The following is a 13,076-nucleotide window of genomic DNA, read 5'->3' on the forward strand; positions in this document are numbered from 1 at the left end:
CATGACTTTAGAAGCTTCTGACAGGCTAATTGACATAATTTGAGTCAATTGGAGGTGTACCTGTGGATGTATTTCAAAGCCTACCTTCAAACTCAGTGCCTCTTTGCTTGACATCATGGGAAAATCTAAAGAAATCAGCCAAGACCTCAGAAAAGAATTGTAGACCTCCACAAGTCTGGTTCATCCTTGGGAGAAATTTCCAAACGCCTTAAGGTACCACGTTCATCTGTACAAACAATAGTATGCGAGTATAAACACCATGGGACCACGCAGCCGTCTTACCGCTCAGGAAGGAGACACGTTTTGTCTCCTAGAGATGAACGTACTTTGGTGCGAAAAGTGCAAATCAATCCCAGAACAACAGCAAAGGACCTTGTGAGGATGCTGGAGGAAACGGGTACAAAAGTATCTATATCCACAGTAAAACAAGTCCTATATCGACATCACTTGTAAGGCCACTCAGCAAAGAAGATGCAATTGCTCCAAAACCACCATAAAAAAGCCAGACTACGTTTGCAACTGCACATGGGGACAAAGATCGTACTTTTTGGAGACAAGTCCTCTGGTCTGATGAAACAAAAATAGAACTGTTTGGCCATAATGACCATCGTTATGTTTGGAGGGAAAAGGGGGAGGCTTGCAAGCCGAAGAACACCATCCCAACCGTGAAGCAGTCAGGAAGTTAAAGCATGGTCACAAATGGACAATGACCCCAAGCATACTTTCAAAGTTGTGGCAAAATGGCTTAAGGACAGCAAAGTCAAGGTATTGGAGTGGCCATCACAAAGCCCTGCCCTCAATCCTATAGACATTTTGTGGGCAGAACTGAAAAGGTGTGTGCGAGCAAGGAGGCCTACAAACCTGACTCAGTTACACCAGCTCTGTCAGGAGGAATGGGCCAAAATTCACCCAACTTATTGTGGGAAGCTTGTGGAAGGCTACCTGTAACATTTGACCCAAGTTAAACATTTTAAAGGCAATGCTACCAAATACTAATTAAGTGTATGTAAACTTCTGACCCACTGGGAATGTGATGAAAAAAAATAAAAGCTGAAATAAATCACTACTATTATTCTGACATTTCATATTCTTTAAATAAAGTGGTGATCCTAACTGACCTAAAACAGGACATTTTTACTAGGATTAAATGTCAGGGATTGTGAAAAACTGAGTTTAAATGTATTTGGCTAAGGTGTATGTAAACTTCTGACTTCAACTGTATCAAGACCAGGAAGTGGTATAATACTTTTTTTTTTACCACTTTGTGGACATTGCTACAGTAAATGCTTTCATTCTCCACAAGCAGATGGCCAAAGCAAAAGGTCAAACCCTTCCCAGTTGGCCTTCCTAGAGTGGCTGGTGTTGGAAATGGCTGAATTGGGGGCCCAAAGCAACCTCACAACCATCACAAGACCCCCCACTCAAGGTGAGCGCCACTATCCAACACACATGCCAAAAGGAAGAACTGCAAGCATTGCACATAACACGGGGGGAAAAAAGGATGAAATGCCAGATCTTCTGTCTGAAATGCCAGTTTGCTTTTTGTTTCCTGGCAGACAGGGACTGCTTCAAAGACTATCACGACATGCACAAGCTACGGTGAAAGTGAAATCTAATCATCTACACCTGGGATGTAAAATGAACACGAATGCCATTTGTAAATAGTTCAGCTTATTTCTATTTTTGCAAAGGACACGTGTGGAACCAAGTTTGTGTTTGATAAGACATTTTTTGATATTTGTTATGTATATATTTTATGTGTATCTGTTGCTTTTATATTGTTTTTGTAAACAGTTCATTTGTATGTTGGACCAATACATTGGAAATGCCTAGGCTAAATGTTCAGGCACTTTGGAGAGGTTGAAAAAAACACTTGGATATCCCCTGTATGTCCCCCGACACCACCACAATGTTTGAGAGGTTGGTGTTGTAGACATTTTGTTTTTATAGTGAACTATTACTTTTCGGCATACCCAGTGTGCAAAAACTGTGCAATTGCCACATTCTGGAGAGGTTGAAAGGACATGTGAATGTACCCTGGATACCCCATAACACCACCACAATGGTTGAGTGAGGTTGATATGGTAGAAATGGTTTTTATACTGAAAAAATAGCATTTAGGGATTGCAAATATGTAATAGCACTGGAATTATCTAATTTACAGACATGCCACTTTGGAGAGGTTTAGGGACAGTTGGAAATGTCCTGTGACCAGACCTGACACCACTTACTAAAACATATGCCCATTTCTAGTTGTTAGGTCTATCAATCCCATTTTTTCCCCCCCTAATATTGTTGACATGTTGTGGAAGCCATCTGTGTTTCCAGCTCTGGGCATCAATAATTCACTTATAGCTAGCCTGTCAATGAAAGATGACTTTCAAAATTAAAAAAAAATGTATTTTGTGTGTGTGCTTGATCTTGTGTATTCTGAGCTATGTAACTCCTATCTTCTGATAATTTCCTCATCTCCCATGTCTTTACAAAATTATTGGTGTCAGAATCATGTAATTACACATGAATAGGAGTTACTTTTGGGTATGTCTATTTAGGCAGAAATCTACATTTTGCCATTACATTTAAAAGGTTAACATGATTTTTGAATGACTACCTCATCTCAAACAATTTTATCTGTCAGGTCCCGCAGTCGAGCAGTGAATTTCAGACACAGATTCAACCACAAAGACCAGGGAGGTTTTCCAATGCCTCGCAGAGAAGGGTACCTATTGGTAGATGGTAAATAAAAAAGCAGACACTGAATATCCCTTTGAGCATAATGAAGTTATTAATTACACTTTGGATGGTGTATCAATACACCCAGTCACTACAAAGATACAGGTGTCCTTCCTAACTCAGTTGCCAGAGAGGAAGGAAACCGCTCAGGGATTTCAGGATGAGGCCAATGGTGACTACAAAACATTTACAGTTTAATGGCTGTGATAGGCAAAAACTGAGGATGGATCAACAACATTGTAGTTACTTCACAGTATTAACCTAATTGACAGAGTGACAAGAAGGAAGCCGGTACAGGATAAAAATATTCCACAACATGCATCCTGTTTTCAACTAAAGTACTAAAGCACTAAAGAAATTGGTAAAGAAATTATATTTTTGTCCTGAATACAAAGTGTTATGTTTGGGGCAAATCCAATACAACACATTACTGAGTACCGCTGTACATATTTTCAAGCATAGTAGTGGCAGGATCGTGTTATGGGTATTCTTGTAATCGTTAAGGGCTGGGGAATTTTTATGGCTAAAATAAACAATGGAGCTTAGTGCAGGCAAAATCCTAGAGGAAAACCTAGTTCAGTCTGCTTTCCACCAGGAACTGGGAGATGAATTCACCTTTCATCAGGACAATAACCTAAAACAAAAGTTACTTACCAAGAAGACAGTGAATGTTCCTGAGTGGCCGAGTTACACTTTTGACTTAAATCTACTTGAAAATCTATGGCAAGACCTGAATATGGTTGTCTAGCAATGATCAACAACAAATTTCAAAGACCTTGAAGAATTTTGAAAATAATAATCGGCAAATGTTCCACAATCCAGGTATGAAAAGCTCTTAGAGACTTACCCAGAAAGACTTCTAAAAACTATTGACTTGGGTGTGAATAATTATTTGGGCTCTCGAGTGGCGCAGCGGTCTAAGGCACTGCATCTTGAGGCGTTACTACAGACACCCTGGTTTGAATCCAGGCTGTATCACAACCGGCCGTGGTTGGGAGTCCCATAGGATGGCGCACAATTGACCCAGCATCGTCCGGGTTTGGCCGGTGTAGGCCGTCATTGTAAATAAGAATTAGTTCTTAAACTTGCCTAGTTAAATAAAGGTAAAAAATATATGTAAATGTGATATTTCTGTATTTCATTTTCAATAAATTTGCAAAAATGTTTAACGTGTTTTCACTTAGTCATTATAGCATATTGTGTGTAAATGGCTGAGAAAAAAATGATGTCATCCATTTTGAATTCAGGCTGCAACACAACAAAATGTGAAATAGGTCAAGGGGTATGAACACTTTCTGAAAGCACTGCGGTAACGGAGACAATGGAACTCAGACGTTCCATTTACTGATTGGCGATAGGTTTGAATGGCGGGAACCCAGTTACTGCGATTTACCACCCAAAACCACTCCCGTTTCCCGGGATAAATAACTGCGAGAAACCGGTAAATTATAATGAATAATTTATATGAACACCATGGCATGAAATGGAACTGTTAAATTATATGTGATGTCTAAATATGGTTTCTCTACAGCCTCTGCATGATGAATCAATGCTCAGGGTGGGGACAGACAGCCCATCTCAGTATGGAGCGCAGTTCACAGTGTGGTCAGGTGCCACAAAGAGGGACTTGGGAAAATTGCAGTTGGCTCAGAACAGGGCAGCACGGCTGGCCATTAAAAGTACATGGAGAGCTAACATTAATGACATGCATGTCAATCTCTCATGGCTCAAAGTGGAGATTGACTTCATCATTACTTGTTTTTCTAAGAGGTGTTGACAAGCTGAACGTACCGAGCTGTCTGTTTAAAATACTAGCACACAGCTCAGACACCCATGCATACCCCACAAGACATGCCACCAGAGGTCTCTTCACAGTCCCCAAGTCCAGAACAGACTATGGGAGGCGCACAGTACTACATAGAGCCATGACTACATGGAACTCTATTCCACATCAGGTAACTGATGCAAGCAATAGAATCAGATTTAAAAAGCAGATAAACATACACCATATGGAACAACGCGGACTGTGAAGAGACACACACAAAGGTACAGACACATGCATATGCACACATTGTGATATTGTTGTATGGTGGTATTGAAAAATGTTGTATTGTGGATATGTGGTGGTGTAGGGATGTTGTATGATGCACTGTTTTATCTTTAGCTCATTCAGTACAAACATAGTTCACTGTTTTATCTTTTGTTTTATATGAAATGTGGGTGCTTTGGTGTGTTTGGACTCCAGGAATATGGGGATCCCTAATAAATACAAATAAATACAAACAAGGTATATACAGTGCCTTTGGAAAGTATTCAGACCCCTTGATTTTTTCCACATTTTGTTATGTTACAGCCTTATTCTAAAATGGATTAAATAAAATAAAAATCTCAATCTACAAACAATACCCCATAATGACAAAGCAAAAACAGGTTTTTAGAAATGTTTGCAAACGTATTAAAAATAAAAAAACTGATATCACATTTACATAAGTATTCATACCCTTTACTCAGTACTTTGTTGAAGAACCTTTGACAGTGATTATAGCCTCGAGTCTTCCTGGGTATGACGCTACAAGCTTGGCACACCTATATTTGGGGAGTGACTCACATTCTTTTCTGCAGATCCATTCAAGCTCTGTCTGGTTGGGTGGGGAGGGTCGCTGCACAGCTATTTTCAGGTCTCTCCAGAGACGTTTGATCGGGTTCAAGTCCGGGGCTCTGGCTGGGCCACTCAAGGACATTCAGAGACTTGTCCCGAAGCCACTCCTGCGTTGTCTTGGCTGTGTGCTTGGTGTCGTTGTCCTGTTGGAAGGTGAACTGTCGCCCCAGTCTGAGGTCCTGTGTGGTCTGGAGCAGGTTTTCATCAAGGATCTCTAAGTACTTTGCGCCGTTCATCTTTCCTTTGATCCTGACTAGTCTCCCAGTCCCTACCACTGAAAAGCATCCCCAAAGCATGATGCTGCCACCACCATGCTTCATTGCAGGGATGGTGCCAGGTTTCCTCCAGACATGAAGCTTGGCATTCAGGCCAAAGAGTTCAATCTTGGTTTCATCAGACCAGAGAATCTTTAGGTGCCTTTTGGCAAACTCCAAGCAGGCTGTCATGTGCCTTTTACTGAGGAGTGGTTTCCGTCTGGCCACTCTACCATAAAGGCCTGATTGGTGGAGTGCTGCACAGATGGTTGTCCTTTTGGAAGGTTCTCCCATCTCCACAGAGGAACTCTAGAGCTCTGTCAGAGTGACCATCAGGTTCTTGGTGTCACGGTTGTCGTCGGTAATGGAGGACCAAAACGCAGCAGGTATGTGTATGCTCATCGTGTGTATTTATTTACAAACTGAATGAACACCAAAACAACAAAACGAAACGAACTCACGAACAAGAAAACAGTCTGGCAAGGCACAAGGCTAAACTCAGAACAATCTCCCACAATTAAACAGACAAACACACCTAACTAATATAGGACTTCCAATCAAAGGCAACACCACACAGCTGCCTTCAATTGGAAGTCCACCCCAATTAACCAAACATAGACATACAACTAACTAGATCAACATAGAAATACGTGAATCTCAAACAGTGCCCAAAAACCCCGGAATACTAAATCAAATGCCCTTACTACAAAAACACCACCCTGAACCACATAAAACAAATACCCTCTGCCACGTCCTGACCAAACTACAATAACAATTAACCCTTATACTGGCCAGGACGTGACACTTGGTAACCTCCCTGACCAAGGCCCTTCTCCCCGAATTGCCCAGTTTGGTTCCAAACTTCTTCCATTTAAGAATGATGGAGGCCACTATGTTCTTGGGGACCTTCAATGCTGCAGACACTTTTCGGTACTCTTCCCCAGATCTGTGCCTCGACACAATCCTGTCTCGGAGCTCTACCAACAATTCCTTCCACCTCATGGCTTGGTTTTTGCTCTGACATGCACTTTCAACTGTGGGACCTTATATCGACAGGTGTGTGCCTTTCCAAATCATATCCAATCAATTGAATTTACCACAGGTGGACTCCCAAGTTGTGGAAACATCTCAAGGATGATCAATGGAAACAGGATGCACCTGAGCTCAATTTCAAGTCTCATAGCAAAGGGTCTGAATACTTACATAAATAAGGTATCTGTTTTTTTTATTTTATAGATTTGCACAAACAAAATACAGTTTTGCCTTTGTCATTATGGGGTATTGTGTGTAGATTGATGAGGGAAAACATTAAATGTATCAAATTTAGAATAAGGCTGTAACGTAACAATGTTGAAAAAGTGAAGTGGTCGGAATACTTTCCGAATGCACTGTATATACAATGCGTGTGTAGCCTACATGATGTTATTAATATGGACAAAAGAGCAAGATTATTTGATTTGTCAAATGGCAGCTAAGCATCGGTCATGATGTCACCACAATAAGAACCGTTGTATTTATTGGATAGGAGCATCAAGCTCATCGCCTTGAACTTTCACCACGCTATGAAGTTCATCATAACTTATTTCACCTGTAGCCTAATAACCTGCATGCTTTCCCAAGTCGTAGTGGGAGAATAACACAACATGTCATCGCATGACTTCATATTTACATCGATATGATGGTTATTATATCAATATTTGTGCTTAAAAGAGTTTCCACTGCCATTTCGCGCATTATTAATTTTACCGACACAAAAAGACCCCACCTTGTCTAGCGTATTTAGTTTTGTCAACATTTGGAAAGTTTACCAACAAATTTGCTGTTTCCATCAGGCCTGTCATAAAATGTTTTATCCGACATGTATTTTACTCGCATAAAAATATTGAATGGAAACCTGTTTACTGACAGTCATTCAATAAGCCATGTCAGCTACATATGTGTGTCATAGTAGGTTTCTGCCAGGTGTTGACTATTTGCTGGAGCCTCCCATTATGATGAGCAGATAGAGGAAGATGTTAATGATGTCCAGGTACAGGATCAGGGCAGCAAACACATACTCTTCTGGATCCAGAGCGTACTTCTGCCTGCCCATCACCAGCTGGCAGTCAATCGCTAAGAACTGAGGGAAAGACACAGAAAGGGAAAAGGTAATGGAGGAAAGAAAGGGTTTAGGGTGCAAGGGATGGAGGTATTCATTCTGGCTATAAGGCTGGATAAACAGAAATGGCCTAAAAGGGGAAGTAACATTGAGTGAGTTCTGTACCAGTGAGAAGAGCAGGGCTCCCAGAGATCCGTAGACTATCTGCAGCACATTGGAGTAGAAGAAAGAGCAGAAGAAACTGAACATGAGAAGGTCCACTGCCAGCACCAGCAGGATGCCATTACAAATTGTGAAGTCCACTCGAGTCTGCAGACCAAAGAGAGGGGAGTGAGTAAGGCTGGATAGGCTTGGTCACTGATCAGCCTGACCACATTAAACACACGTGGTAGGTACTACAGTAGTGGTCCAATTAAGCATAATATCATGTTTTTTGTTATATGAAAAGACTGAGTCTGACCTGGGCTGAGAAGATGATGATGGTGAAGGAGATTGCCACTGTTGCTCCCATGGCAATGACTACAGCAGTGGTGTCATGAAATGAGGCCACAGTGCCGACCAAGTAGGATAGGGTGAGAGTGACCACTGACTAAAGGCAGTACGTTACACAGTTAGAATAACACTCACCCAACCACAAATCACACTGTATCCTTGTCTATCTGTTTAAGTGGTGATGGAATTAAGGCAAGATCAAAGACAGTTGTTCTCATTAGTTATGCAACTAGGTTCTAGGAGAATGGCTTTGGCATTAACTAATAGGGAACTGTGAATACAGGAAGAAGCATTTATAACCATCACAGATAGGTTCCCTCTTCAATAATGTTTATGAACATCTAAAGAACAATTGCATAGTTTATATACAGTATATCAGTCAACAGATGAACCTCGAGCTCAATTCAATCTAACCCACACTTCAGTATTAACTCATTGACTGCACTAGCCAGTATGTCAGTTGCTGCTCTACCTAGCTGTGAAAGGGGTTGTTTGTGTGTGTGTGTGTGTGTGTGTGTGTGTGTGTGTGTGTGTGTGTGTGTGTGTGTGTGTGTGTGTGTGTGTGTGTGTGTGTGTGTGTGTGTGTGTGTGTGTGTGTGTGTGTGTGTGTGTGTGTGTGTGTGTGTGTGTGTGTGTGTGTGTGTGTGTGTGTGTGTGTGTGTGTGTGTGTGTGTGTGTGTGTGTGTGTGTGTGTGTGTGTGTGTGTGTGTGTGTCCTACCAGTCCCACCAGGTTCCAGGGATGGCTTCTGCTGAAGGAATTGGAGTAGCTAAGGGAGATGGCCACCACAGCAAACAGAATGTATGAGCTGAGGTAGATCCAGATGTTGCTCTGCACCGCCGCCCTCACCACACTGGAGAACGTGAACACACACACGATACTGAAGGTCACCAGCAACTGCAGGGTCACGACACTGAACACCTGCACAGGTAGAAAGACAGGGTTACCATTAGCCACTTTGCTTGCCTGGTATACTGGGGAGGTCACCATGAAACTTGGGAGTCAAAGATTAAGGGCTCTATTCAATCCGTAGCGCTGAAGTTCCGCATTGTAGCCCGATTTACATTTAAAGACAATGTTCCTACGGTAGCAGACTGCATTCGTGTTAAATGCTGCATATGTCGACTAAATTGGAAATTACCTTTACATTTCAAGCACACTATAGCGCTGAACTTCGGCGATACGGATTGAATAAAGCCCCAAATCTCTGAGACATATCAGTACAGACCTTTCTGATAAACGCCTTCCTTATGGTCTTGTCATCAAAAGATGACACCAATAGGGCGGCGTCTGCCTCTGGTGAAGAAGATCCTTTGTGAGTGACAGAACAACAGTCCCATGTTATTATTGGACACAACACTGGAATACTGTAGTGACCAGACTTTGCAGACTTTTCAGTGGTTATGTAACACAAGTGAATTTAGCGGACATTAATTATTCAATCAGAAATGTTCAATGTTATAGTAATTGGCAGTAATATGAGGAAAGACATGAATAATCCATCCGCATGATCGATTCCCCTTTTTCCTTGCTATAGCAGGACAGATACATACCTGGCTCTCCCAAAGGGTTACACTCTCCAGGCGGGAGGGTTCCCATGTCTACCCCTGCCTGTGGTGGGTACAGGACTGGGGGGTAGGGGGATGGAGGATACATGGCTGGAGCTGCAGAGTAGGGGGGTGGCATGTATGGTGGCATGGAGTCCACTTGAGTTTCCCCATGGGGGTAAGGGGGTGGCAGGTTAGAGTTCAGGACCTCCTTAGACTCTGTGGGCATGGGGTAGTTCTGAGCATCTGTCATTCTGGCAGAGTGTAGTCTGAAAAGGAGGAGTGGTTAGAAGAGACTGATGTTGAAAGGAGAATATAGAGGATGTTGATATCAAAAGGTCAGTAAGAAAATAGACGTGCAAAACTTAATTTTGAAAGTAAAAATGTGTTGCAGGCATATTGCCTCATTGGGGGGGGTTTCCACATAAGGAGAAACCTGGGTTGAGTAAACCATATATAGTAGAAGAAATATAACAGCCATGTATCGGAAAAATCATGCAACAATAACATCCTTGCATTTACGACCAATCCAACATACTGTGCATGTTATTACCAGATTATTTTTTGTATTAGTGTACTCACTGACACACGTGGTTTTGTCTATGTGTGGGAATGCAGTTCTTAGTAACAGGAATAAGAAGAAGGTCAAACCACTGTGACAGAGTTCAGCGGTGAACACATCTAAATGACAACCGGAAAGCTAAGCCCAAAAAGCAATCACTTTTACTGTATCAGTTATACAAAATTAGATAAAATGTTTGTGTTGTCCAATTCATCATCAGATATACAGCACCAGTCAAAGTTTGGACACACCTACTCATTCAAAGGTTTTTCTTCATTTTTACTATTTTCTACATTGTAGAATAATAGTGAAGACATCAAAACTACGAAATAACACATTTGGAATCATGTAGTAACCAAAAAAAGTGTTAAACAAATCAAAATATATTTTAGACTCTTCAAAGTAGCCACCCTTTGCCTTGATGACAGCTTTGCACACTCTTGGCATTCTCTCAACCAGCTTCATGAGTAATGCTTTTCCAGCAGTTTTGAAGGAGTTCCCACATACGCTGAGCACTTGTTGGCTGCTTTCCCTTCACTCTGCGGTCCAACTCATCTCAATTTGGTTGCGGTCAGGAGTTTATGGAGGCCAGGTCATCTGATGCAGCACTCCATCACTCTCCATCTTGGTCAAATAGCCCTTGCACAGTCTGGAGGTGTGTTGGGTCATTGTCCTGTTGAAAAAAAAATGATAGTCCCACTAAACGCAAACCAGATGGGATGGTGTATCACTGTAGAATGCTGTGATAACCATGCTAGTTAAGTATACCTTGAATTCAAAATAAATCACTGTTAATGTCACCAGCAAAGCACCCCCACACCATCTCCTCCATGCTTCATGGTGGGAACCACACATGCGGAGATCATCCGTTTACCTACTCTGCGTCTGACAAAGACACGGCGGTTGGAACCAAAAATCTCACATTTGGACTCTTCCACCGGTCTAATGTCCATTGCTCGTGTTTCTTGGCCCAAGCAAGTCTCTTCTTATTACTGGTGTCCTTTAGTAGTGGTTTCTTTGGCAATTTGACCATGAAGGCCTGATTCACAGTCTCCTCTGAACAGTTGATGTTGAGATGTGTTTGTTACTTGAACTCTGTGAGGTGCAATCTGAGGTGCAGTTAATTTCCAATTTCTGAGGCTGGTAACTCTAATGAACTTATCCTCTGCAGAAGACGTAACTCTGGGCCTTCCTTTCCTGTGGCAGTCCTCATGAGAGCCAGTTTCATCATAGAGCTTGGTATTTGTGACTGCACTTGAAGAAACTTTCAAAATTCTTCAAATTTTCCGCATTGACTGACCGTCATATCTTAAAGTAATGATGGACTTTCATTTATTTTTGCTTATTTGAGCTGTTCTTGCCATAATATGGTCTTTTACCAAATAGGGCTATCTTCTGTATACCACCCCTACCTTGTCACAACACAACTGATTGGCTCAAATGCATTAAGGAAAGAAATTCCACAAATTAACATTTAACAAGGCTCACCTGTTAATTTAAATGCATTCCAGGTGACTACCTCATGAACCTGGTTGAGAGAATGCCAAGAGTGTGCAAAGCTGTCAAGGCAAAGGGTTGCTTCTTTGAAGAATCTCAAATCTAAAATACATTTTGATTTGTTTAACTTTTTTTTGGTTTCAACATGATTCCATGTGTATTTCATAGTTTTGATGTCTTCACTATTATTCTAAAATGTAGAAAATAGTAAAAATAAAAACCCTGGAATGAGTAGGTGTGTCCAAACTTTTGACTGGTACTGTATCTTATTTAATTTTTTTGTCCAAACTGGCACATACTATGTCATTCACAATATCCTGAGATCTTTGACATCCCCAAAATTCTGTCATCTGGTTCAGTCAATGAATTGGCTGTGTTTACAAACGCAGCCCAAATCTGACTCCCCCCCAGTAATTGGTCTTTTAACTAATCACATATTTGGTTCCAATTCAATTTAGTAGACAAAACAGGAGATTACTTACCTCCTTTACACCTGGGTTTCACTTTTGCTGAACTTCAATGACCGTACTGTCCTTCCTGTATAGTGGAGTGTTGATCTAGCCTACACACAGACTGTCAATTGCTGCTTGGCTCAGACAGACTCTGGAACATCTACCTTTAGCAGCCTGTGCCCATTTGTGTTATTTCCTGAACCTAACGGTCACTGACAGTGATGGTGATTAGAGGAACTAAGGCTGCGTTTACACAGGCAGCCAAATTGTTTTGACCAATCACATATTTTTCAGATCTGATTGGTCAAAAGACCAATTGGTGAAAAAAAGATCAGAATTGGGCTTCCTGTGTAAACCCAGCGTGTGACAGAACAAACCAACATACATTTTCAGATCTGTAGCTTGGGGAAATGGAAAACCACAAAGTTTCTCCACTGTTCTTTTCCAGAAATGTTGTCAGAAGGGGATGTACTTTAATCGTTAAGAGGCCTAACAACAGGAAATGCAACAACGTAATCTGGTGTTCATAAAGGTTTGAGTAACCATCTTTGGTAAATCTAAAGAATGCAACCAGTAAGGAATATACAAAATTGTGAAACTGACCCCCAAATTTCACATGGTTGAGAAAAAAAATGTAGGCTAGTTATTTACGGTGAATAACTTGACTGTAGAAATCAGTATATAAAAATGAGTGTCACACCATTACCTCTTTAGCAAGGACCATGCAGACATTCCACAAAACACTTATGAACACTACAGTACTCATACGCAAACAAGGACATT

The 13,076-nt window shown here is 41.4% G+C and overlaps 1 protein-coding gene across 3 annotated transcripts; it reads right to left on the bottom strand.

Moving 5' to 3' along the window:
* Positions 1 to 7,136: 7,136 nt before the first annotated feature.
* On the bottom strand, positions 7,137 to 12,528 carry si:ch211-284o19.8 (protein lifeguard 1). 3 transcript variants are annotated; one of them, XM_014140767.3, is made up of 7 exons: positions 12,324 to 12,528; positions 9,789 to 10,051; positions 9,464 to 9,531; positions 8,956 to 9,156; positions 8,205 to 8,333; positions 7,910 to 8,053; positions 7,137 to 7,765 (listed from the first exon to the last, which is right to left on the bottom strand). In XM_014140767.3, the coding sequence occupies exons 2-7, from the start codon at positions 10,033 to 10,035 to the stop codon at positions 7,616 to 7,618; spliced, it is 939 nt and encodes a 312-aa protein (XP_013996242.1). In that variant the 5' UTR covers positions 10,036 to 10,051; positions 12,324 to 12,528; the 3' UTR covers positions 7,137 to 7,615. The 3 variants fall into 3 exon arrangements, with proteins under 3 accessions (XP_013996242.1, XP_013996243.1, XP_013996241.1); XM_014140768.3 differs by having other exon boundaries at positions 7,910 to 7,948; positions 9,464 to 9,546; XM_014140766.3 differs by having other exon boundaries at positions 9,464 to 9,546.
* Between the last annotated feature and the right edge of the window lie 548 nt (positions 12,529 to 13,076).

This window comes from Salmo salar, chromosome 14, assembly GCF_965601325.2.
Source record: "Salmo salar chromosome 14, fSalSal1, whole genome shotgun sequence".
NCBI classification, from domain to species: Eukaryota; Metazoa; Chordata; class Actinopteri; order Salmoniformes; family Salmonidae; genus Salmo; species Salmo salar.

Excerpts from the sequence above, each read along its gene's own strand:
- si:ch211-284o19.8 (XM_014140766.3), bottom strand. The coding sequence starts at position 10,035 with ATGACAGATGCTCAGAACTACCCCATGCCCACAGAGTCTAAGGAGGTC. Across the intron at positions 8,054-8,204 it reads TCATCATCTTCTCAGCCCAG|ACTCGAGTGGACTTCACAAT; the intron begins GTCAGACTCAGT and ends TTTGGTCTGCAG. Across the intron at positions 7,766-7,909 it reads GAGCCCTGCTCTTCTCACTG|TTCTTAGCGATTGACTGCCA; the intron begins GTACAGAACTCA and ends TCTTTCCCTCAG.